The sequence below is a fragment of the Labrus bergylta genome, chromosome 16, assembly GCF_963930695.1.
Source record: "Labrus bergylta chromosome 16, fLabBer1.1, whole genome shotgun sequence".
NCBI classification, from domain to species: Eukaryota; Metazoa; Chordata; class Actinopteri; order Labriformes; family Labridae; genus Labrus; species Labrus bergylta.
The window spans coordinates 9,235,526-9,260,456 of NC_089210.1; the positions used below are offsets into that span (position 1 = coordinate 9,235,526).

Consider the following 24,931-nt stretch of genomic DNA (forward strand, 5'->3'; position numbering starts at 1 on the left):
CACAAACCCACCCTCCTCTGATTAGACCCAGCCCCACAAACAACCCCCATAACTTTCCCTTATGTAGCAAGTTTTTTTTTTTTTTAAATTGCACCACAACAAGGTTTCCAGCATCGATTTGTTTATGACTTACTGGACTGTGAGGTTGTTGATTGAAGTTGTGCTTCTGCATTGTTAAGGTTTAACAATTCATACCATTCTATATGCACAATGTTCCCTTAAGAAAATGAATGAAATTCAAACAAAGAAACCTAATGACAATGTTGTATGTTTGGCATACAAAACAAATGGTAAAGTTCTTTAAAAGGAAAAAAGCCATTGCAGTAACTGAATAACATTTTAATTTTGGATAATTAAAGTCAACATTCTGACATTTAAATGGCTCACTACAAATAAACGTGATTAATTAAAAGTGGTCACTTGAGGAGACTGAAATGTCATTAATATCTGTGAGTGCGGACTACTTACAAGCTGTTATTTTCAAGCTCTGACCACATCAGCAGTTCAGTACACGTTATTCCAAGTTCTTTGCAAGAGTGCCCCTACAGCAGCTGTTGATTGATGGGATCTGGAGTCCGACGACAGGTCTCCCAGTGAGTAGCTGGCTTCCATCTTACATACTGACCGCCCTGGCTCCTCTTTGCAGAAACAAACACCTATAGCATGTTTCAGGGTCAGTTTAAATAAAATTCTGTCACCCTTGGGTCAGTTTTGGTCATGTTGCTAAAGGTAACAAAACAAAGCCAACCATTTGAATTTTGTCAACAGAGTCCTTAGAAATATGTCAGAAAAGCAGCGTCGATTTTTGACTCCCACTTTGCTGCAAAATCTTTCTTCCATTCATTTAAAAGAAACCTCAGATTTGTTCGTATCATTTCTCATCTTGGGTGTGTAAATCCCTCACATGCTCGTCCCATGTGTATGCAAATGAGCGTGAATACTTAGGGTATACTGGGTATTTTCTTGTCTCCATCTGATCCCTAGAAAGGTTCATGTGTCATGACAGTGATCATCCTTTACAACCAACCAAAACTTCCCTCCTCCCCCCCTCCCTTGCTTTAGGAAGTCAATAAGAGTGACCCTCCAGGGACGCACAAGCATTATCAAAAGAAGCCCCCCCGTTTGATGCCAAACAGCACCTGGAGCACAAAGGGAACCATGCCTGTGCCCAAGAAAGCTGGTAAGAAACCCTCCTCCTATTCATTTCTGTGAGGGACTTGACTTTATGAGACAAGATGAGAGCGTCACCTGTTTGTCATTTGGCATCAAATACGTATCAATATAAGAAATATAGAATTAAAAAATTAACTATACTTCAGTCTACCTCAAAAGTTAAATTGAAGTGTGTTTGTAAACTACAAAGTGAACAATTTTAGCTATTCATTTTTTCCACTTTATGAACAGGTTACATTTTTTGATTGCGTCTCATTGGTTTTTTTTTTACCATTATAAAGTGCTCAATCTGGTGTTTATTTGATGTAATAAAGTTACATCACACTAATGTATCATCCATCATAACTAATTTAGTTATTTTTCTTCAATCCCATTACTCACGTCAACAAAAACCATGAAACTCCTCTCCATCAAGTCGATATGGTATCTTCTGCATTTACTGGAACGCGTTCAAAGTCTCAATTTTCTCCCAATGCATCTGTCTCAGCATTGCCTCATGCCTCTTCCACTCTCAAGTATGAAGATAGTTTGACCCTGCTTATTTTTTTGTATATCTCTGATCCCTGCGCTCTGTCTCACATTGCAAAATCGCTTTGATAATGAAGACAAACTCATCTTTACAAATGTTACAACTGTCTCCCCTGGCAGCCACACTGAATAAGTGTGAAATGCTGCACAGTAACTCAAGTCAACAAAATATGAAAGACTGCCTGGCTTTGATTTATGACAATTTGATTCGGGCTGTTATGTAACATACAGCACAGGTCTCTGAACTTTGACTTCTCCCTGGTCCTTTCAAGTTTTCTTTGTCTGTCTGACACAAATATCGTCTTATAAACTTGTATGATTAGCTAATGCCGGTTGCATTAAACTCACTAAATATTATTTAAAAAAACATTTCACATTGTAGTTCTGTGCAGGGTGACTCAAATTGTACTGACCAGTCCCTTTTCTTTTTCTCTTTCTTTATTCCAATTTCTTTACCCATCCACGTCTCAAAGTGTTGCATTTCCTTTAAAACCAACCATGTGTGGTCAGCGCTCATGCACAGGGCTTTAAGCCAGGAAGTTTTGACAGGAACCAGAGGGATGAGTCTGGGCCCCCGCCACATTCGCTCATCTTAAGAGCTTCTGATCTTGCTGTCTCAGTAGGATGTTTTGAACCTGATCTGCACAGATTATGTAGCTCTGTCCCACTGAGAGGGGAATCTGGGGAGGGTCACTGTCCATCGTGACATTGAAGACAGCATCCAACGTTGACCTTTATGGTTGAGCTCTTTCAAACATGTGCTCACAAGGACAAAACTTATCTGTTGTACCTTGTAAATGGCTCGAAATGAAGACCAAACTCTACCTTGTCTTTAACAACAAGGTCTTCTCAAAATTTTCTCATTTTTATTAAAATTCCAGCTGTGTTTCTTTGCAGTTTAAACTCAAACTTAAGCAGTTTCATTTAGATATGCATCCCTTATTCCTGACTTGATTCATGAGGTGTTGCCGTTGGTCCTGCTGCCCTTAAATATTTTTATTCCTCACACTTTGCTTCCCTCAATCCCTCTGTGGCTGTGATGTCAAGTCATCAATCTTTCTGAGCATCTGTTTATCTCTGTGGGGATTTTCTGTTGATCCTGTTGGGTGTGGAGAGCAATATGCAGGGGATTAGACGAACTGGACGGATGGCATATCTCCAATCAGCCATCTCACTTGCCAGCTTGATATCTCACTCCAAGGTCACGAGTTGTTGGCTTCAATCCCCTGGCAGAAGAAGCCAGAAACATCTTATAGATTTGAGGACTCATTTCTTCACGGTGGACGTCTGTCTTCCAGTAATTCCCTCTTAAAGCCTTGATGACACTGTTCCACAAGGCTTTTCTTTCATCATGTCCTAGTCTCACCTGCTCTGTTCCTTTATGGGTGCCATGGAAGAAAGGGTAGAAAGACAGATGAAGTGATCTGTCACCACCGTTTTCCATACCTGCTAATTTCAAAAGAGGATTGCATGGCCTTCACTTGATCGCTCCCAGTCCTGCCAAATCCCTCCGCTTGTCTTTATGTTTTCTATCCAATGTACATGGACAAACAATGAAGCTCACTTTGTATAAAAGTCTAACATTATGCAAAACTACACTTGAAAACATCCAAAATCTCATTTGGTCTGTAGTCCGAACCTTAGCTTCACCAGGCTCTGTAGGCCAAATAATTATTAAATTTTCAGGTCTTTGTGACTCCCATGCATGCAGGTAATTGTATTCCACATAATGAAACCACAATGCAGTGTTTATTTAGTTCTTTCCTTTGAGCAAAAAGTACTGAAATTAGTGAATCTCTGCCTTCAAACAAACGGTCTTTAAAGTCTGCCCTTTGCGCTTTGGAAAACGACAACAACACTGAAAATAACCACAGGCCGTCACGAACGAATGAAAGTAATGCCATCATCTCATCTCATCTCATCTGGTGTCTGCAGATGTTATACCAGGCTCACATTTACACCTGCCAGTTGGTACATGGCTGGCGTCTTTCCCAGCAGAGGGTCAGGCAGGCTGCAGTAGCTAAGTTTCTCAAGCTCAGATATGTGCTGGAATCAACCATCCCTCTTAAAAGAGCTGAGTTGCCTCCTCAGGGTGCTCGTCCTTACTGTGATCACAGAGACACAGTCAGCTTTGAACTCTCTCACACTGTTGACCACATGTGTTTTTTATTAAGAAAACTTTTTTGGATGTCACATTGCAGCCAAATAATTGCGGCATGTAACTTTGGACTATTTTAGCATGTAGTAATGGGGCTTTTTTAAAATGTGGTGACTGCCCAAACCTGAGGTACTATAGCTATGGAGGATTACAAGTGATCCCTAATATGAAGAAAAATAAACACAGGAGGAATGTATAGCTTTTCTGTAAAAATGGCTGTCAAGAATAAAAAAAAAAATATCGAGAGTGAAGTCATACTTTTCAATTTTGTATGAAAAATTAAATCAGATTTGAACGTTTATTTTTAACGTACATTTCAACCTTTTTCTCAATATGGAAAGAAAAAATCTTCCCTTTCTTATTTTAGTTTGAAATTATTCTGTTTTTTGTATTTATTCTCGACATTTAACTTGACTTTTAAAGTTGTCAAAGTAAAGGTAACCTTACTGATTAATTTTACATTTAACTATTTTCTTCAAATGCAAAAAAAAAAAAAAAAAAAAAAAAACTATTTTCATGTCTGGCCTCCATACTTCTTTAAGACATATTTTTAACCCAAAAGAATCATACATATAGATAGAAACTCTACACATGCTGTGCTCTGTCTAAGTTTGCATTACAACACAGCAATGGTCTTTTTTGAAAGCCTCCATACATGGACACTGGTAAATTGAGGCGTTTCTGTCTAAATTTGGCCATAGCAAAGGATGACATGATGATGTAACCATCTGATAGATAAGTAAGAATGATGTGGACTGTGTGAAATCTGAGAAAAACAGTAACTTGAGCACACCCAGAGGGGTGTCGGATCATGATCAGGCCAGTCAGTATTTAGATCTAACTTTTCGGAGAAAGTCTGAAGATGAAATGACTGACATGCTGGACGAGGAACAAACACCAGCCCACAACATGACAAACATACCCTCAGCAGTAAGAAGTAACCGCATCATATAGAAAGTATATTCATAGAATGAGAATCCTGCTGTCAGTGGTCATGATGTGTGTCCTTAACAAGTGGATGCTCCGACCTTTTAAATTCCTTATGTTGAAACCTAAACCAACGCTGGCACGAGGGGAACTTCATGAATCAGTGCTGAGCCCACATAGCACTCATTCCCCTCTTTGATTTACAGCATGTTGAGAGTAGTTGATGATCTATTACGGATAAATGACAGCCGGACAGAAACATCAATGAAGAGAGAGGCTTATGAAAAATATGAGAAGCCAGCATGGTTTGGCTTTTCATATCCCAACAAGATTTCAAAAAACCTCTTCCTGTATTTATGCCAAGGAAATTAAACGACTGTAATGATCTTTCCCTGGCCTTTAAAGAACAACCCAGCTATCCTGGTGTTTTTTAACTGTGGTTTTAAAGTCTTTTACAGCCCCTAATATCCTTTTTGTTTTTACTTTTTTACTACACAAACAGTCACATCAATAAGAAAATCAGGACCTCATTTGTGTGCACCGAAGTTGTGGATAGCACTACCAAAGGCTTGAAACTATGCATTACATTATTTTACACTACAGTTAACAAACACAATTCAACTCAGTCACATGTACCAGAAACACAAACACAAACATCTTAAGCTCTTTAGCTATTTGCCTTTTTGTAAATCAGGTTTTCACTAAACAACTACATTAAGTTCCAAGTGTTGTTAGCTTAATACGACGTAATCAGCTAACATTAGCCCTAGCTAGCTAACTGGCCAGCCGAAGTGTATTCGTCATCCATGTTTACTTGAAAACTTGGCTTTTGGCAATTTTAATTACATGAACTGAAAACATTATGAGTAACGGTCAGAGTATCAATGCATTGAATTTGACAACACCCTTGTTCACTGCTATATTTTATTGTGTTACCACCATGTGCTAAATATGTAGGCTACATTGCTGGGTCTTTATTGAGCTGTAATATACAGTCACCTATTAAAGCAAAAATCAAAGTAGGAGAAAAAGTAAGAGAATTTCTCTTAAATAAGCGAAGAACAGTCATTTTTCATAACCTCAAATATAATCAGACTTCCTTCTGTAACTATTGGAGTCCCCCTGCTGGCCGTCAGAAATAATGCAGGTTTAAGGAACTTCTAAATCCAGAGGCTACATCTATTTCTATAGTCAGTGATTGTGAATTAAGCCTTTTTCGTTTATGATATTCAACATTAAATGAATAAAGAGCCTTTAACATATTTCAAATATCAAGTATTGGACTTGTTGTCAAACTGTGGCAGGTAGCAGTGTAACCACGTTCTCTATTTTTCTTTTCCAGGAAGGAAAAACAGCAGCGCTCAAGAAGGTAAAGACCAACATGTGGGAAAGTCTTCCTCAATAACCAAAGGACAACAATACCTTTAAATGAACTTGAGATGAATGAGATTTATAATGAATCTCCCTCTTCTGATGTTTGTCCCCTCAGAAAAGCTGCCGCCATATGAGCCCAATGTCCCTGAACCCACCACCAGAGCTGACTTCATGAAATGTAAGGTTTCTTAAAAAAATAGTTACAAAGCTGACGGAAGTAGTCTGCACAAAAATTAATATTGTTTTTTTTCCATTTCCTTTTTCCTTATTCATGCTCTCAGATTGGATCCCCATCACTCTGGATGATAAAACTGCACAGAAGCTGCTGTGGATTTCAGAGGGGGGTTCAAAGGTGGCTCGTACATCCGATGCAGTCTGCCCATATCCCAACAGACCTGAGAGATATGAACACTCCCCACAGGTGGGCTAGTCTAAAACCTAAATGGTTACTTGACTTGTTCCATTAGAACTGTATTGGAGAAGAATTGTTGAGAATGTAAACACTTCGGCATCAGTGAAGCAGCTTCAAATTATAGGCTACTACATTTAATTAATAATGAATAAATGTTTCTTTACCCCACTGGTCTCTGTAGGAATACTTACTGTTGTCACTTACATCACATTTTTTACCCTTTAATAATTTTCATTACTCAGCAGCTGACTTATTTGTTGTCTCTGAAGTGTGTTAAATAGAATTTAAGAATCAAGTATCATGTAAAACTGTTAGCTGTTACAAGGCCTGAAACAAACAAGTATTTTTATCAGCAAAAACACTACCAGTGCAATCATGTCAAAGTCCTGCTTTTGTGGCCAAAAGTCTAAAATAACTATTACATCCAGTTTAGTTTTCTACCAAGTGCCATCATAGTAGAAGTTTAATTTTGTGTAACTTTGAACTGAAGCTCACCTCATCTCCTGTCTTTAGGTCCTGTGTAAGGAGAATTTGCTGGGTCATCGGGGGTACTGGGAGGTGGATTATGATGGCTGGGTTGTGATCGGGGTGGTCTGTGACAGCGCACCCAGGAAGGGCCAGGACGGGCCCTGCGGCCTTGGAGAGAACAACGGCTCCTGGGGTGTCGGTTGGTCAGGCGCCTGCTACCAAGTGTGGCACAACGGCGAGAATGTGGACATCACGTTCCCCAAGACTTCAAAGATGGGCGTCTACGTGGACCAGCCAGCTGGCATCATCAAGTTCCTCGTGGTGGAGGGCGAGGACCAGATGGAGGTGCGGCTGATTCACAAGTTTAAGGCCAGCATCCAGGAGAAGATCTACCCTGGGTTCTGGGTCGGAACAAATTCGTTCGGCCTTATTCGGAAAAAGGACCAGTGACACAGCAGAGGGTTTAGAACGTGTGTACATTTAAAAGTTGTTAAGAGGGAAATGAAAAGGTTGTGATGTTTGGGGAACAAGTGTTGGGAGTTGTAAAGCACCGTGATATATCTTTGGAGGTTGTGTTTGCTTTCTCTGGTGCATGAAGAAAGCATTTTTATTTCATATTATATCCAAAGATGTCTAACTATTTTATTAACTACTGTTTATCAATTTATATTTCACTTAAAATTGTAGGCAAGGTCTTGTTTTTGTGACACTTAAGGGTTTTCAAGTAAGTAGAATGCTAACTGTATCTTTTTCAAGTGCTGAATGGAGTCAATAAATGTTGCGTTGTGTATCATCACTGACGCTGTAATTATTTGCGTCTTCAATCATACATTACTTGTATTTTTCCCTTTTACAGTAAGTAACGAGGCCCTCTAGAGGCTGTTAAAGATATTGCATTCTTTTCACATGAAATTACACAGCGAGTCGTTTCTTTTTTTATTTGGTGTTGCTCCTTTATTGAAACATAAAAGTACTTAACATAATACTTAGTTGCTTCTTTTAAAATGTCAGATATGGACATTTTTTTTTTCCTTTCAAACCATTCTATTTCTCTCTTTCACACAGTTTCTCACACATTCAGTCATTCTGAACAACTTGCACTACACTGGAGCAAAAAAACAAAAAACAAAAACTGAACACAACACACCATCCTCTTTAACTCAGTATCGATTTTTACAATCATTCTATCAGTCAGTCATTCATTGGCATAAAAGTAAAAGTACAAACAGGCATGTTAGGAGGAGTTGCTGGTGTCCTCCGCTCACATTTTTAAACACCACAAGCTTCTTGTGAAGTCAATCATTTCTCTGCTTTCGAACCCTCTAAGAAATAGATGTTTTGGTTTTTTTTAGGGGTGAAAGGGCGGGTTGGGGGGGGGTGAACAGCAACTAGCCTGTTTTGTTTTATTTACCTGTTAAAGGAAAAGAGCATGAAGAGAAAACATCCATATGATTCAGGGAGATCACTGGCTCTTGTGCTACATGCTAAGAATTTAGCATTTACTGCCCTGTATGATAGCAAGGCCTAAAGCAAGAGCTGGAAAATGCTAAGCTTAGCATAACTACTGGTAACAGGGGGAAACAGCTAGCTAAAGGCTACACCGACAGAAATGATATCTCCCATTGGTTGAGTGTCAACAAACATTTTCAAGATTGCAGTAAAACCACCAATGCTGGTAGCAATATCTAAATTAAACAATGTAATGAACTTATATAATCAATGAACCTCTTTTAAAACTTAGTTATAGCACTTTATTATGTTCCCTTGTTTTACTGCTCAGAGTATAACTTGGCTAAGTCGTCTTAAATCAGGTGTTTATGAGATGTGGTTACAAGGCTAGCAGTTAGCTTAACCCCTTTGATGTCAGTACAGTGGTTGTTGTTCTGTTTTGCCAACGTTATGCTAATGCAGAATAACGCTAAGGACACACTTGGGAACTACAACTTGCGATATTGTATTCCTGCTTGTGTACAGATTAAAAAATAGATTTCCTAAGGTGTTACTTATGTAATTTTAAAGGTGTTTTGGGAGTAATTTTGAATTTGGACATGGTCAGGCTAGCTTTTATCTTTGCTTCCAGTCTGTATTTTACAGCACTTAGCTCAGAATGGTATCAGCCATTAGAGCAGCACCAAAGCCAACGATCAACCCCATATCAACGGCTGTTTCTAAGGTTCTCATCATCTCATAGGATTATTTTTTTTTTTTTTTACCAGAGGCCAAGCTTCCACAAACCTCCATCAGCGCAGACGGTTTGTAACAATTCACAATCGGCCAGGTAGTTTTAGTGTCCCTGTTGGACATCTTTAGGTCCGATCCTATTGTAGTGATGTGGGATAGTGGCTCTGTGAAATGTGTAGTGACAAAGAGGGGATGGGGGGGCTAGTGTTTTAGATGTCATTAGTGTTTATAACATTTTTTTTTGTAAGTTACTCCTCGAAGCATGTGCCGTTAATTTTGGTTAGTGCATGGAGGTACTAGCTTTCACACTGCTTCACATACTGAACGCCACATCTGCCAGCTGATCGGGTTTTCTCCTGTCATTACACAACATCCCTCCACTTTCATGTTTTCGCTCTGATTCTCTCTCTCTCTCTCTCTCTCTCAGTGCTTGAGGGAGAAGTCTCCTGTGTTAAGACGGGGCCGAGGCAAGGCCCCAAACATTTCTGTCCCATCGGTGGCTCCGGGGGCCAGCAGGGCCTTCATGCTGGCAGCGATGTGTTCCAGATCAGCGCAGCCCACCTGGAAAAAAAAAAAAAAACAATGTTGTGATGGTAGAGAAACACGTCAAGCAGAGTTTCCTGTTTATCAAAGCTTTGTATGTAGCTGAGATGGCTAAAAGGAAAAACCTAGACAGAAATTTTAAAATTGCAATCCAATTTCTCATTTTTATGACAAACGTCTGGCGGGATTTTATTTCAATTTCTCGGTTATTTGCAAAATATTTTCCACCCACACAACCTTGAACTGTAGTCACAGAGATTTTACAACCACATTAGTTGATGGTCATGGGCTGTTAGTTGTTGCATCATAAAATGAAATAAAAACAGCCTGTGCTTAAAGATAGAGTGGGTAGGATTTATCAGTTGTGGTTTGTTAAAATAACACTCACATTCAAAGATGGGCCCTCGCTCTGTCTCAATGATTCCAGCGGCTTCAACATGGACGTGTGACTACCAGTGTTGGGACTAACGCGTTACTAAGTAATGCGTTACTGTAACACCATTATTATTTGCTGTAACTAGTAACAAAAAAGTTACTTTTCAGATTTAATAATGCCGTTATAATTACTGGCATTTAAAGCTGCTACTCATTCTTCATGTGAAGAAGCTGAAAACAAGCCAGTGAGGTTATGTTAATGTCAGTACAGCAGCATCCTGCAGGCTGTAAACAAACACAGACAGGTTATCATTCAGCTGTGAGCTTTCTGTCTCTACAACACCAACCTTGTTTTTACCCGCTCGAGTTTAAAGACAAGAATAACATGGTGAGTTGGAAGCTGTGTGCAGGAAGAAAAACTTGAACGAAGCGGCGATGTTAACAGCAACACGCTTCTACTGAACCGGCGCTGCAGACACCACAGACCCAGGTGTAGCTCACGTTAGCTGGGGCGATCGAGGAGGAGACACTCCATACAAAACACCCGGCTTGACTTAAAACACCGCCAGCTCCTGTTCTGTCTGTACCTCACTAAAAATGACTCAAAATAAGCCACAAAGCAGCTCTCGTGTTCTCTGATGTGCAGACTCTGACTCGACCGCGCCTCCCATGTATTTTTTATTTATTTTCCAGTCCGCCTGTCTTGTAAACTCAGCACGCTTCATATTTACGTAAAGCCATGCATGTGTTGTATTACGGGCGTTGTGTACAAGAGGTGACCGCTCAGGCCCCCGTTAGTCCTGCACGGTACGGGACAACTTAGTGTGATGTGCTCACCCGTTCTCCACTGCTGTTGTCCCCCGGAGCAGCTCTGCCGCCCCTGCAGCCCCACACAGGCACAGACACGGGAAGCGAGCGGGCCAGAGCCATGGTGTTGGCGTGCCGGGACGAGTACGAAGCCTGCCCCATGGCCATGCCGCGCGTCGGTGGAGGGGCGTCCTCACTCAGAGAGCCTGTGTGACAGGAAGAAGAAGTTACAGTGTGTGGATGAGGCTTTCATGTTGGGATCTGTTACAGATGTGTCTGAACACACAGACACACACACACACAAAAAAAAAAAAAAACTCTCACCATCCGTGCTCTCCTCCTCCCCATCGGATTCAAAGAACGGCTCACAGTCCCGAGATAGAGAGTCCTCGTCCATCGAGAAGACCCCTGTAGCAAAATGATACATATATTCTGTTTTTGGGATCAAAGACGCGCTGCAAGTTTAAATGACTAACTGGAGAAATACCAGATATTAGATAGTCAGACCCCCAAATTAATAAACAAAAGAACTCCAGTTTAAAAAGACCAGCGTGCATGACTTCATTCCTCACCAGCACTTTCATTCCCGTAGGGTCTCCTCTCATCCATATCCTCCTCATCTTCCTCATCCTCACACTCTTCCTCCAGGTCCACGATGGCCGACATCTGTCTCCCCCGCTCGGCCTCCAGCAGGCTCTTCTCCCTCTCTCTCTCCCCGTTGCCGTTCTGCGCGGCGCCCTGACCCATCAGGGCTCCCGAGCTGTAGATCGACGGGTAGCTTTGGGAGTACATTCTGCTGTTGGGACTGACTCCGCCCACGCTGCCGTCTCCTGTATAGTTCTGGAACAACAAAGAAATCCACCGTGTTGTGGATTTACTTCATGCGCATCACAGAGCAGAATTCAATCAGAACGCCAAGCCACTCACCCCTCTATGCGCCGGGTCAGAGGTAAGGTCAACCACCAGCTTGGTCGCTCCCTCTCCTCCCGCTTGGCGCGTGTGTTTTTGGGCTGTTAGCATGGTCGTGGAGTGCAGCACGCCGATGTCGTCCATGTAGCGACGCGCCGACTCGGCAAGAAAGCCTTGCCCCCACACGTTATAGGAGAAATCACACTCTGTGGGAAAGGCACTGCTGCTCTCCCGTTTCCTCACCCCCTCTCCCTCTCCGGCCAGTGACCTGAACTTCTTACAAGCCGTAAGAATGGCCAGGTCACAGCCAGACTTTTGGCAATACGCTTCCGCTGCAGAAAGTAGCGCCAGCCAGCTCTCTTTGTGGTTGTCCGGGATCTCGGGCTCGGATGAGTAGGTGATGGAGGCCATAATGGTGCTATGTTTGTCTGCAGGTTTCTTCAGTTAGACGTGACGAGAGTAATGCTGATGAGTGATGACGAGTTTTTTTTTGTTTGTTTTTTTTAAGGTTTAGACTAAAAAGAGGTTTGGATACTGAGCTGATTACAATGTTGACACGAAACTTTGGTAGCTGTGGTTCATCTGACTTTGATCAAAATGCTTCTTTTTTTTTTTAAAAGAAAAAAAAAATCACTTCCTTTGTGATTCTTCTTGTCCTGCTGGTGTAAGTTTACTTTTTTTTTTGCACTGGTGAAGATGAAGAGGAGTTTAATGATCGATCAGGTACAGAGGCACTGGGTGACTTAATGATATGATGTGTTGGGTGGTGTCCTTAAGCACTGGGAGAGCCAGGGGAGAGAAGAGATGTTGCCAAGTTGCTGGTGATACCTTGAAAAGATGAAGAAAAGATGTCACTATTAGTGCAGTAAAGGGTGCATCTTTTTTTTGTCTTTAAGAGAAGAGTTGCAAAGGGAGTGATTGCACATTTAAACGTGTGGATGTAAACACCCAATGCAAACTCCTCTGTCCTGACTGTTGCAGATCTAGCCACCTCCACCAGCTTGTCAGCAATCCATGCTAACCACTGAAGCTACTGTAAGGTTAGCTGCTGTGGCTTCACCATGAGTCTTGCTCTCTATTGATCCTCTTCCTTCACAATCGTCTGTCTCTCTTTAAGCTGCGTGCTGCGGACTCTCCTGCACGGCTGCTGCTGCTGTCGCTGCTGCTGCTGCTGCTGCAGCTGTTGTTGTTGATCATCATGTTGTTTATCTAGTGTTGTGTGCAACCTCTTTTCTGACGGAGCCACATTTCACCTCCATTTGTCAGAAAGGCTTCAGCAGGAGCCGAGGCGAGCAAAGCGTAAATGAGAGAAACGAGTCGAGGTGTTCACCTACCTGTTCGGTTACTTTCTTCACCGTTGCCAGATGTCTATCAATCTGAACTTTACTTCTTTTTTTTAATCATACGTTTTCTACCTTCTCCCACGGTTTCTCTCCCCTAGCCAGGCTCTACACCAGCAGCAGCAAGCCAGCAAGGACTATTTGCAGCTTTTCCGTCGAAGCCTTTCAAAATAAAAGACGACACTCTCGACGCACAGCTGAGTGAATAAAGAAATGGTATCTGTGAGAGATATGTGTGCCAATTTGTCATTGATGAACCTTTTTTTTTTTTCGGGCGAACATATTAATAAATAGCTATTTTTGTTTTGTGTCTCGATAACTTCACAAACATTTATTTTAAACATGTGTCTGATTCAGAAACAGTATTTTGAACAAATAAGAATATTCTAATTGTCTTTATGGGTCAGATGATCTTTTACATCAGTCCTATCATATCTTGATGGAATCAGTCCGTAAACATGTCTACAAGAACTGTGTATACTTTTTTTTTTGTTCCAATGTAAAGCAAAACACATTTTCTAATGGACATAATCATGCAATTTTGCAACCTCTACATATTTTCTCTGTAAAACACATCATAAAACATGCTCTATATATTGTACAGAATAGTTTGTATGTATGGTGTGTGCTTTTTGTACATCCAAAAATATATATGTATTGTTTTATAAAAGGAATTATCAACATAAACTAAGTACATCTCTTCATATATATTTTTCTTAACGTGGCAAATCAAGCTTATTTGATAATTACTCATAAGATGCCCCGATTTTTATCTGGGTGGAAAAAAAGTATTTGAACTTGAAGGCTCATAATATCAGCTCACATCCGGTCTTGTTTCTACTACATTGTTGCCAACTTGACGCAGCACTGACGTCACCTGTTTACAGACTTCCAATCGAACGCACGTTGCACACGTGACCGATATCAATGGGCGGGCTCGTACTCGCCTTGTCCACATGTACGTGCCGTACGTGCACGTACCGTTAAATCCTCCTCACCTAAGAGGATAGAAAAACAGAAGCAGCTTTCTGACCAAATCAATGCACTAAAAGTAATAGGTACAATAAAAAATAGGTCATAAAACTTATCGAGGAAAAAAGTATTTTTTTAAATCATTATATGGAACAAAGTTTCACAATAAATGATAATTCAGGAGTACTCACTCTTTTTTTTTTTTTTTTTTTACATGTATAGTATTTTGATATATTAGCTGTAATGTATAGTATTTGAAACAATTAGCAGCTCCAACTAGCTGCTAATTTTTTGAGCTGCTAGTAATTTTAATTTTTTAATTTTTAAATATTCATAATAATAAAAACTTCTGTACGTGTACAAAGTATTATAATATTTTGGGAATTTAACTTGAGAAATAGTTATTTAAGAGACAGTATCATTCCACAATCTTTTTTTTTTTTTAATTAAACATTTTTTGGTTGACAGGTTAGGTTAGTATCCTGTCATTTCTAATCGACTACCTCGCTATTCTGCCCTACAAAGGCAAAAGACCTTAAGTCACCAGAGAGTAGAACTGAGAAAAATGACTTTAAAAGTCTTTTTGTTGTCCAACCAAATGAGTTGCAGGCAGAATATTGGAAATGTGGCAATTCTTTGTCTTTTTAATCAGGTTATTAATGTACATAAAAATCTTGAGCTTAAACATGACCTTTGACCCTTATTTTGAAGTTAAGGTACTCTGCCGTTGCATTGCCTGTACAATAGTAAGGCGTCATGCCAAGGACAAAAGGCAGTAACTTCCATTTGTTAGCGCCCTTGGTTGCTGATCACTATATTAAATCAGTATATGATAATAATGATAACATACAGATGAAATCTAGTGATCATGGCACAATTAAGTGCTTGATGACAGATATTAAAACAAAGGCATAACACCTTAACTCCACTGCAGTAAAACAGTAACTTCACTTTGATCAGCAGTAAAACAAAGGCAGAAGACCTTAACTCAGTTTGAGCATTCTGGACTCTGCCTTGGTTTCTTGAGGGCTTTTGGAAGTTAAGGCAAATACAACCTACTATTTTCTCAAAAGAACAACACAATTGACTCAAGATATTTGTCCACATGATAAATCTGTAATGTTCCAAAAATGACAAAAACTCATTTTCGAAAAAAATTGAAGTTACTGCCTTTTTTGCCTTTGTAGGGCAGTGTTGTTAAGAATCATGAGTGTTTATTGCCCTCTAGCGGTCAGTATTGAGAACTACATTCAAACGTCAAGTTAGACATTATAGTATATTTTAACATCCTTTTAAATCAGGATTAAAATTTAAGTATTAAAATTATCCTTTTTCCCCTCCGACACAGTGTGTTTCTGTGTTTTGTTTGCCCCCTTTTAAAAATTAAAAATAAACCAGTTTATCAACTACCGGTCAAGTAACCCCACACTCCTACTGTTGACGTCTCCTTTGGGGGCGGGGTTTTCCGTCGTCAGGAAACGTGACGTAACTTTTATTTTGGAAAACCAGTCGAGCCAGAGGTGAGAGAAGAATGGAGCAAAGCGTTGAAGATTACAAGGTAAAAAATAATAATAATTTTAACGTGTCAAGTTGTAAAACAATCGATTGTCCACAGCTTCCCCTTCCAAATGCCAAATGTGAAATTATAGCTGGAAATAACCGAGTTTGCTGTCAACGTTAGCTGTTGTTACCACTTCAAGCTAGCGCTCAATAACACATGATGAAGCAGTAACACAACACTTGGTTGCTACATGTGTATTGTTGTCATCTGTGTTGTTTATGAATAACAAGATGAACCTGAAAACGTGTCTTCGAAGTCAGTGGGGTTTTTTTAGTTCGTGATAGTAAAATCTATCAAAGTTTCCTCTTGTGTTTTTGTTTCACAGACTGATCTGACGGGGCAGAAACAACCACCATGTGACCCCTGGCTTTTAGTGACAAGCAGATTTTTTAAAGGGATTTATCTGAACTGTGTCAGCTACGGGTTAGCTTGAGATTGTATTTTTAGGCCAATCGTTTATTTTAATTGTTTGCTGTTTATTTTGCAATTCCTTTTTCCACAACATTTCAGGATTTGTGTGTTTTCTATGTCAGGGCACAAATAACACTTCCCTTGTTCTAACATGCTTAGAATTAACCTGATCATTTCCACTCATTTATTTTTTTACATTTCAGATAAATAAATATAGAAAGAAAAGAAAAATGTTTTCAGGTGACATAAAACTTGTGTAAATCAGCGTAGTGATGAAAGATACAACAGAAAACTCAAAGTACTTGGTCTTTTTCGATTCTCTGATTTTTTTGTTGTTGTTGAAATTTTCAAAATCCAGTTCATATTCAAACACTGAAGTGGTGATAGTGACTTCCACATACCGTCAAATGTATCTGATGTGACAGATTATGCAGACTTGTTGAACGAGTATATCTATTATAGAATTTACAATTTGATGTGGTTTTTGAAAATATACCGACCAAGTCATCCAACCTGTTGTCAAGACTCTCTCCCCCCCAGTATCCTGGAACATTTGTTGGTTTTTTTGGACTTAACGGTCAGATGTAATCAATTATAATAATGTATCTTTTTTTGTTGTTGTTGTATTCCTCAGCTGATATTCGAGAAGGAGGGGGTGTATCTCCACACAAATGCCAAGAGGAGTAATCAGGAAAACACAATCCCAGGATTCATCCGCATTGTAGAGCGGGTGAGCAAGTCCGGTGTTTATCAAAGTTGTTCCCGCACAAAGAGGAGAAACCTAAAAAAAAAAAAAAGAGTTAATGACCTTGCTTTTTGCTTTAGGTTGGGGTGCCTGCATTAGAGTGGAGCCCGCTGGAGGATGAGGGTCGCAGTGCCCCTGCTGTTCTCTACACCAAAAAGGTCAGACATCACCCCCATATAGAAACTGTATGAGTGTTTTTTTTTCCCTCCTATGTATTTCTTAAGTAATCTCATTTGAATCTTTTGTTATTGTCAGGATGGAGAAGGAGGGGAGGAGGATACAAACTTTGACCCGGGGTATGAGCCTGATTGGGCTGTTATCAGCACGGTGAAGAAAGATCGGGAGCAAGTCCCGGTCAGAGACTCAGGTGCAGTTCACTCTTCTGCCACTTTCCCTCACAGTTAAAATAAGAAAGACAAAGCTAGAGCAGCAAATAAATATTGTTTCGTATAACCATCTAATATCCTGATTATTGATAAAATGATCATTGATTTTGTCCAGTCAGTGTCAAAGAGCTGAGGGATCTCTTTCCAGGATCCTAAAATGATATCTTTAAATTGCTACCAACCATCCCATTGTTTTGTCCAAACATCCCAAAACCCAAATGATAAAGAAAAAGGCAGAAATTCCCGACAGTTATTGAACCGGTATCAGAATGTTTTTTGACTTGCTGTTTTAAAAAAAATGACTGAACCGATGAATCAATAATAAAAAAAAAAAAAATAGTCAGCGATTGTGTTTTTTTCTTTCAAAAATTGAAATCCCTTATTTCCCCCGCAGGTCAGTGGTCGTTCTCTCTGCCGCTCTCAGAGTTGTACTCCCTCCGAAGGGCTCGCTTCTCGTTGGGTCGAAACTTCCTGGTGCTGACGAGTCGAGGTGGGGACCCGCTGCCCCCGCTGCACTTCCACAGAGGAGGAACCAGGGAGCTGTTCAGGGCGCTGCAGTACTACATCATCCTGGACCAGTGAGAATGATTGTCTGTGATTTCAGCAGATGGTTTGACTCCTTGTTCTGTCAATCACACAGCCTTTTGTTGTCGTCGTCAGGTCTCCGGTTGACGGGCGGCTCTTTCTGGCCTATCCTCAGGACTCGGGCGCTCTCTCGCAGTCCTTCGACAAACTGCAGCTCCTCGACGATGGAGGCTCGGATCTTGTTTTGGTAATTTTGTCTGAGAGTCGTTTCAACGGTCGATCATGTGGAACGATATTGGAACATGTGTTATGTGCTTGAATGTCATCACCAAAAATCAACTCACATTCCAGCCAAAAATCTGACATGATGAAAACAAACAATGTTTTTGCAGGGCAGATCATTTTGGTAATGTTTTTTTTTTTTTTTTAAATTCTTCTTTGTCTTTTCTTTGATCGCCCGAGTAGAGATTCATCCAGGACCCGTACGCCACCACATTTGGCGGATTCTCAAAAGTCACCAACTTCTTCAAGGCCGCACTTCGACCTCCAGATTCCCATAACCCCTCTCGTACCACTCAGGATCCCAGTTTGCCCCCCCAGTCCGATGACGAGCCAGGCTTTGAACTCATCACATGTGTACGGAGGAAGCAAAATCATGTGGAACCAAAATCATGTGTAGAGACACGAGAATCATGAATCAGTTGTTTATGTTTTTTGTCTTTCTATCAAGGGGGTAGAGCTCGGTCCCAGACCACGTGTAACCCGGGGGCGACCTCTGGATAAGTGGGAGGAGTTTCTGGACCCAGAGGGGCGCGTGAAGAACCCAGAGAGGATCAAAGAAATGGTGTTCAGAGGGGTGAGACAGAACACAGCCACAGTCATATACTGAAGAAGACACACTATGTTACTTTTTTAACCCCTTTATCTACAAGGAGGTTCATGTTTAAAAAAAACAAAAAAAAAACATGATTTGTCCTCTGCAGGGCATCACGCCGTCCCTCAGGAAGGAGGCGTGGAAGTTCCTGCTTGGCTTTTATCCGTGGAACAGCACCACCAAGGAGAGAGAGGACATCCTGCGGCTCAAAACGTTAGTGTTTTTTGAACAAGCAAGAAAAAAAAGTCGAACACATACATTCAGAACCACTGTTTGACTTTTTTTTTTTTTTTTAAAGGAGTGTTTGCACAAATGGATCAATATTTATCTAACCTTTAACCCTGAAAAAAAGAATCCTACACAAGCAGATACTGGAGATCCTTGAGTGCATATTTCTGTTTAAATCAATCCAAGAAAAGGACACAGGTTGAGCCTATTTTTTCTTTAGTTGAAGATGTCATTACTTTTTGTTTAGTGTAGTGCAAAGGAAATGACAGTGACAGAGGGCCACTAAGAGATGTAGAGTGCGTTATCCTGATAACATGGATCAGAAATGAAAAACACAACAGCTGCGGCTTACCATTACTAACCATCACGTTTAACAGATTCTCGGGGAAAAGACATATTTGAAAATGCTCCCAAAACTGAAATCACAATAAGCCAAAAATATGAAAGTAGGCTGTGGCGTGAATTTCTAGCTTTCATTGCAGAAGTTTTAAGATTGAATTTGGGAATTTTAAAATCTGCTGTAAGGTCCGTTTTGTTACCTTTGGACTGAGCTACGCTTAGCTGTTTCTCTTTGTGCTAAGCTAACCAGTTAATGCCTGTAGCCCAACATGTAACTTAAAGACTGGATACAATACAGTATTGTTTTCTCTTCCTCTAGTTGTTTATCAACCTGTGTGTGTGTGTGTGTGTGTGTGTGTGTGTGTGTGTGTGTGTGTGTGTGTGTGTGTGTGTGTGTGTGTGTGTGTGTGTGTGTGTGTGTGTGTGTGTGTGTGTGTGTGTGTGTGTGTGTGTGTGTGTGTGTGTGTGTGTGTGTGTGTGTGTGTGTGTGTGTGTGTGTGTGTGTGTGTGTGTGTGTGTGTGTGCAGGGACGAGTACTTCAGGATGAAGGTGCAGTGGAAGTCAGTGAGTGAAGAGCAGGAGATGAGGAACTCCCTCCTCAGAGGATACAGAAGCCTGATTGGTCAGTGATGTAATCTGTCAAACAAACAGATCTCTCTCTCCTGGTTATCAGTCAGCTGCCTGTGACGAATGATATAAAGACTCATGTTCAGCTGTCTCTGTTGTGTCGCGACAGAGAGAGACGTCAGCAGGACGGACAGAAACAACACGTTCTTCTCTGGGAACGACAATCCAGGACTGACTCTGCTGCACGACGTGCTGATGACGTACTGCATGTACAACTTTGATCTTGGTACGTAGTTCAGTGATCTGACACTACACATGACAGGAGGCACATGATGCTCTCACCAGTGTGACATGATGATGACAATCCCTAAAAATAATAAAGGAAATGATCCAATTTGACAAAAAGCAAAAAAAAAAAAGGAGGAAGGAGGGTTAGACACAGAATATTATTCTTAACAGATAGGTCAGTTAAGAAGGATTGTTTGCAAAGTGTTGCATCGACCATTCAACCATCACCCAACACAAGTACTATTGGCAGATGAATTATTAATTTCAGCATTACACAAGAAGAAGGACAGACATCTTAACCTGTCAGGTGACAGCGCGCTGTTTCTCACACTGAGGTTGAAGCCAGGCAGGTCAACCAGGTATACTCACAGCCACTAAAGACACTTTTCTGACTGATTCTAGCTTTTTAAAATAAATGTCTTTCTTGCATTCTTTATAAGCAACTCTAGTTTCATTGCAAACATCAAATCCTGGTTTCAAAAAACCTGGAAAAGGCCTGATCCTGGTTTTGAGGAACTTGCTGTCTAGTCTTGTTTGATGGGTAAGAAACTGGAAATGAGAGCGCATGGAAACACACACACACACACACACACACACACATATATATCAGTGTCCCTCCAGTCTTAAAGTTTGACATTTCAACACGGTTACATTTCAGTAAGCCTCTGGGTTGATCTTGGTTGTATCTGTAGTTGGTTTGGCTTTTTCCTCATGAATAGGGATGTTTTAGATGATCTGAGTTTCTAATGAATAGTTTTCCTCCCACCCTGATGCCTGTGTCTTCTCTCTGTCCAGGTTACGTCCAGGGGATGAGCGATCTCCTCTCTCCTCTCCTCTTCGTCACCCAGAACGAGGTGGAGTCCTTCTGGTGTCTGACAGGCTTCATGGAGCTGGTGGTGAGTACAAATGTCTTAATATACCTTTTTAATGCCAGACACAAAAAAAAAACAAAAAAACACACAGTTGTTCTTGCTTCTTGTTGAGGTGTGACCGTTGATTCAGAGGGCGTACGTGTCACTGCGTCACTGTGGGCAGAGCTCAGGAGGCGACACAAAGCAGAACAGAAAGTTTGACTCAAAGCTTAAAGTGTTGTTTAGCTTTGTGGCGTCAGATATTTAGATTCCTGTGAGGTGACTTCATGCTTCATCAGCAGTTTTGAATGAAAACAGACGGCACAAGCCTGCAGCAGCATTTTAATGGTTTCATTCCCTGCTTTCTCTGTTAAACAGTTTAAATGAAGGACATGATTCTAAAAGGTTCTCTGACTTCAGACATCTATCAAACTAACTGTGTGACCTACGCCTGGTCCATGCTTCAAGCTTTATGTGTGCATGGTGTAACCTTTCCTTTTCATCCTGTTGTTGTTTACTGTCTGAGAAGGTTCAAAAGTAAATTCATATTTAGACACAAATCCAAAATCTCCTTTTGTCTCTGCAGCACCAGAACTTCGAGGAGTCTCAGGAGGCCATGAAGCAGCAGCTCCTGCAGCTCACTATCCTGCTGAAGGCTCTGGACCCCGAGCTGTACGACTTCCTGGGTGAGTCAGCTCAAGCCGGTCCCGTCAGACTGGATCGGCTGAAAATAAAAGCCCAACGAGGCTGTACTGCGCACTTTTGGCTACAGTTCTGAGGATAATGCAACTGAAAGTGGAAGAAGTGAAGAAGAATGTGGAAAATAAGAGGCGAATGAAACATAACGCAACCTCCAGGCTAAGCTTTAGAATCTGTTAAATATGTATAGAAACATTTAGCAGCAGGATGGCGGCACACCCTGTTGATATGCATGATAAGAATGGAAATGTGTGGGAATAAGAGAATGTGATTTACTGAAACTCCAGGGTATTAAAAAGGTTTGTTAAAGGTGTATGGGATATAACTTTTGATATGACTGGTTATCAAAGGACACTTCATCAATACGACATGCTTCTTCTGTCCACCAGACTCTCAGGACAGCGGCTCCCTCTGCTTCTGTTTCCGCTGGCTGCTCATCTGGTTCAAGAGAGAGTTCTCCTTCGAGGACATCCTCACCTTGTGGGAGGTGAGAGCGCTGCAGCTGCACACACAGGACGAGTGTGATGACGTGCTCAGACGTCTGCAGGACAGTCAGTTGTGGCTCTATTCCTGCAACCTTCATGGTGTTAGGCCTCATACTGGGTCGTGACATTATATCCGACAGTAATCAGGGAATCTTTTCCATTTTAGAGGGGAGTGATTGGTAAAGTTGTGGTACTGCTCTGGTTGATTGATCCAGCCAAAAAACTGTCATGGCTGACCAGGAGCCTTTACTCCAAAGGATTACATTACAAATGACATCCAATCAAAGATCTCGTTTTGGTCACTGTTGTAAAATCTGTATAAAAACATTCTGGAAACGAAAGCTTCAGAATGAGACCTTTTAATAAGGTCAGAGCATTTTGATGATCAATAAAAGTTGTTTCCTACTTTGCTCTCTTAAGGCCACCAGACTACATTGACAGAAATATACATTATATATTGCCGAGTGATGGTCTTCCTCTGCCTACACTTGTCAGTCATTTAGTTAGTTTGTTGTGTTAGAGCCAAGCTAGAAGCTCTAAAAGTCACACAGCAATACAAACTGGATAGGGCAGCAACAGACGAGTCACTCCTGTATTATGTAAGTGTTAAGTAACCCCTTAGAGTATCTTAGTTTCAAGCTTCTTTCTTTCTTTTTTTTTTTCTTCCTCAGGTCCTCTGGAGTCGACTCCCATGTGACAACTTCCACCTGCTGATCGCCTGCTCCATCCTGCAGTCCCAGAGAGGAGAGCTGATTGGCTCTGACCACGACTTTAACACTATCCTGAAGGTGTGTTCCATGTATATTTTATATTTTAAATATATTTTTGTGGTTAAATAACAGTTTGTCAGTGTATTTTGAGGCATGCATTGATACACTTTATCCATAACTTGACACGTTTCCCGGGTCTGTGAAATCTCCTCAGCACATTAACGAGTTGACGATGAAGTTGGACCTGCAGACTGTTCTGGTGGGAGCCGAGGCGATTTACCTGCAGCTGATTCAGTGCAAGGTGAGAGGCGTTCAAAGGCCAGAAAGGCTCAACATAGAGTGTCGCAGTCTGGAGTCACAGTGGGTTTGTTTGGTTAGAAGTGTACCATTTTATTTTGAAAGTTCAAGCGAGAAAAAGACCCTTTACGTTCTGTGAGCTGTTTTCCAGATTGAAGAAACGTCTTAAGTAGTTTTAAGAACAATCAGGGTATCCCGCCCCATTCTTATTTTCTATTAGCACTGCAGCTTCTTACACTGCTGTTTAGAAAGACATTTGAGCTCCTACTTCATCAAGAATCTTTGCTGTTAAAAATATCAATAAAGGCTTTTCCTTTAGCGTGCTGTTAACCACTTCGTCTCACACCTTCCTCCCAGCAGTGATTTTAGGCATTCAAAAAAAACTATATAAAGTATTCTGTAGATTCTTAGGGTCTTGTTTTGAGATCATAAAGAAACACATTTTTATCTATTGATTTTGGTCTGTAAGGGTTTATGAACGTTTGATCAATGCTGGCGTTTTAGGAGTATGCTAGCTGTGTTTTAGTTTTAAAAAATCAGGAAATGTACTCAGAAGAATACCCTAGAATAGAATTCTGATTCTCAGGTGATGGAAGCTCTTCAAAATGCGTCGTATTTCTTGCATGAATATGACAGCAGGGTTTGCTGAACTTCTCCTTTCCTCCTCTCATCCCCAGGAGCTTCCCCTGAAGGTGCTGCAGGTTCTGGGTCTCTACGTCCCGTCCAGCTCAGAGGAGGACAGTCCCGCCTCCCAGGCCAGCGAGACGACGCACCTCCTCAGCAGCCAATCAGAGGCATGCGCTGCTTCTTGTAGCTCAGCACACGTCCCTACCTATCCTTAAAAACGGCAGGCTGGCTGGTGAATTGACACAAACGATTGGAAAGTATTTATATATGAAGACAATAAATGCATATGATCAAACGAGAAAGTGACTGTCTGTGAAAAACTGTTGTTACTGTTTGTCAACAGCAGGGGGCGTTGAAGTTTTTTTTTTTTTCCCTTTTCTTTAAATGTACCCATGAATGTTACCGTTGTTGAAACACCATGACAGCGTGCAGTGCTCTGTGTCTTTCATTATGTTGTCCTCTGTGTTCACATGTCTCTGATGAAGATGACTGCCATTCTCTCTGCTCTCCTTCCTCCTATTCATGCTGCTCTTTTACCTTCTTCTCACACATTATTTAATCATAGCTGCCTGTCCTTTTTGTCGCAACGTACTTTGGTTGAGATGTCCCTGACGCCCCCCCCCCCCCCCCCTCTCCATTGTACCTGCAAAGGGAAGAAATTAAGGATGAACTCTCCTTGTTAGTACTGTATGATGCCATTCCAGCTCTATGCAAAGTTTTTGCATGCCTTATAGTTTCCATGAGTGGCGTTACATTTTAAGCCTTGTAATTATCTGTATTATGACTTAACGTTTTCATCCTCTCATTATTACGTAATAAAAGGTTGAATCTAAATGAAGAAGAGTTTGTCAAATGTATTTTTTCTCTTCTGTCTTTCTCGGGCGATTTTCTTCCAGCCAGGATTTAAAAAATACATAGACAGTAGTCTGTCTCTTTAAAATGTGAAGCTGCCTCATTGATAAATATAAAAAGAAATATTGGAAAACTCCTCCCCTTTCCTTCATTGGTTGAAAATATTTGTAGTTGCTGTTGAGAAAAGTAATTAAACTACTTGAATAAATCTGCAAATATTGATGTAAATAAAAAATGAAAACAAAAAAACAATGCAAAATGGCAACATCAGCTGTTTTCACTAAAAAAAATAGAAAATTTCAGGGCAGCCCACCCCTTT

The 24,931-nt window shown here is 40.8% G+C and overlaps 3 protein-coding genes across 3 annotated transcripts; 2 read left to right on the forward strand and 1 right to left on the reverse strand.

Annotated features, from left to right (window-relative positions):
• The first annotated feature begins 1,050 nt into the window (after positions 1-1,050).
• Positions 1,051-7,836, forward strand: zgc:195001 (uncharacterized protein LOC567531 homolog). Its single transcript, XM_020655608.3, has 5 exons — positions 1,051-1,180; positions 6,129-6,155; positions 6,276-6,338; positions 6,442-6,581; positions 7,086-7,836. Exons 1-5 carry the CDS (start codon positions 1,126-1,128, stop codon positions 7,488-7,490), a joined length of 690 nt encoding a protein of 229 aa, XP_020511264.2. The 5' UTR covers positions 1,051-1,125; the 3' UTR covers positions 7,491-7,836.
• A 564-nt stretch (positions 7,837-8,400) lies between these two features.
• akt1s1 (AKT1 substrate 1 (proline-rich)) lies at positions 8,401-13,345 on the reverse strand. Its single transcript, XM_020655607.3, has 6 exons — positions 13,190-13,345; positions 11,874-12,683; positions 11,519-11,786; positions 11,271-11,354; positions 10,977-11,152; positions 8,401-9,782 (listed from the first exon to the last, which is right to left on the reverse strand). Exons 2-6 carry the CDS (start codon positions 12,264-12,266, stop codon positions 9,645-9,647), a joined length of 1,059 nt encoding a protein of 352 aa, XP_020511263.1. The 5' UTR covers positions 12,267-12,683; positions 13,190-13,345; the 3' UTR covers positions 8,401-9,644.
• A 2,278-nt stretch (positions 13,346-15,623) lies between these two features.
• tbc1d17 (TBC1 domain family, member 17) lies at positions 15,624-24,594 on the forward strand. The gene is made up of 17 exons (XM_020655612.3): positions 15,624-15,725; positions 16,774-16,869; positions 16,965-17,042; positions 17,140-17,251; positions 17,665-17,848; positions 17,931-18,042; positions 18,261-18,431; positions 18,526-18,651; positions 18,779-18,882; positions 19,764-19,858; positions 19,973-20,089; positions 20,887-20,987; positions 21,529-21,628; positions 22,031-22,128; positions 22,798-22,914; positions 23,051-23,137; positions 23,811-24,594. Exons 1-17 carry the CDS (start codon positions 15,699-15,701, stop codon positions 23,973-23,975), a joined length of 1,890 nt encoding a protein of 629 aa, XP_020511268.1. The 5' UTR covers positions 15,624-15,698; the 3' UTR covers positions 23,976-24,594.
• The last annotated feature ends 337 nt before the right edge of the window (positions 24,595-24,931 follow it).

What these genes read in the sequence shown, in the direction of transcription:
- tbc1d17 (XM_020655612.3), top strand. Translation starts at nt 15,699, where the DNA reads ATGGAGCAAAGCGTTGAAGATTACAAG. An exon ending in GCTTTGAACTCATCACATGT is followed by an intron (nt 18,432 to 18,525) that starts GTACGGAGGAAG and finishes CTTTCTATCAAG; the next exon opens with GGGGTAGAGCTCGGTCCCAG. An exon ending in CAGGCTTCATGGAGCTGGTG is followed by an intron (nt 20,988 to 21,528) that starts GTGAGTACAAAT and finishes TTGTCTCTGCAG; the next exon opens with CACCAGAACTTCGAGGAGTC.
- akt1s1 (XM_020655607.3), bottom strand. Translation starts at nt 12,266, where the DNA reads ATGGCCTCCATCACCTACTCATCCGAGCCCGAGATCCCGGACAACCAC. An exon ending in CTACGGGAATGAAAGTGCTG is followed by an intron (nt 11,355 to 11,518) that starts GTGAGGAATGAA and finishes ATTTTGCTACAG; the next exon opens with GGGTCTTCTCGATGGACGAG. An exon ending in ACAACAGCAGTGGAGAACGG is followed by an intron (nt 9,783 to 10,976) that starts GTGAGCACATCA and finishes TTTTTTTTCCAG; the next exon opens with GTGGGCTGCGCTGATCTGGA.
- zgc:195001 (XM_020655608.3), top strand. Translation starts at nt 1,126, where the DNA reads ATGCCAAACAGCACCTGGAGCACAAAGGGAACCATGCCTGTGCCCAAG. An exon ending in AAACAGCAGCGCTCAAGAAG is followed by an intron (nt 6,156 to 6,275) that starts GTAAAGACCAAC and finishes TTGTCCCCTCAG; the next exon opens with AAAAGCTGCCGCCATATGAG. An exon ending in CAGAGCTGACTTCATGAAAT is followed by an intron (nt 6,339 to 6,441) that starts GTAAGGTTTCTT and finishes TCATGCTCTCAG; the next exon opens with ATTGGATCCCCATCACTCTG.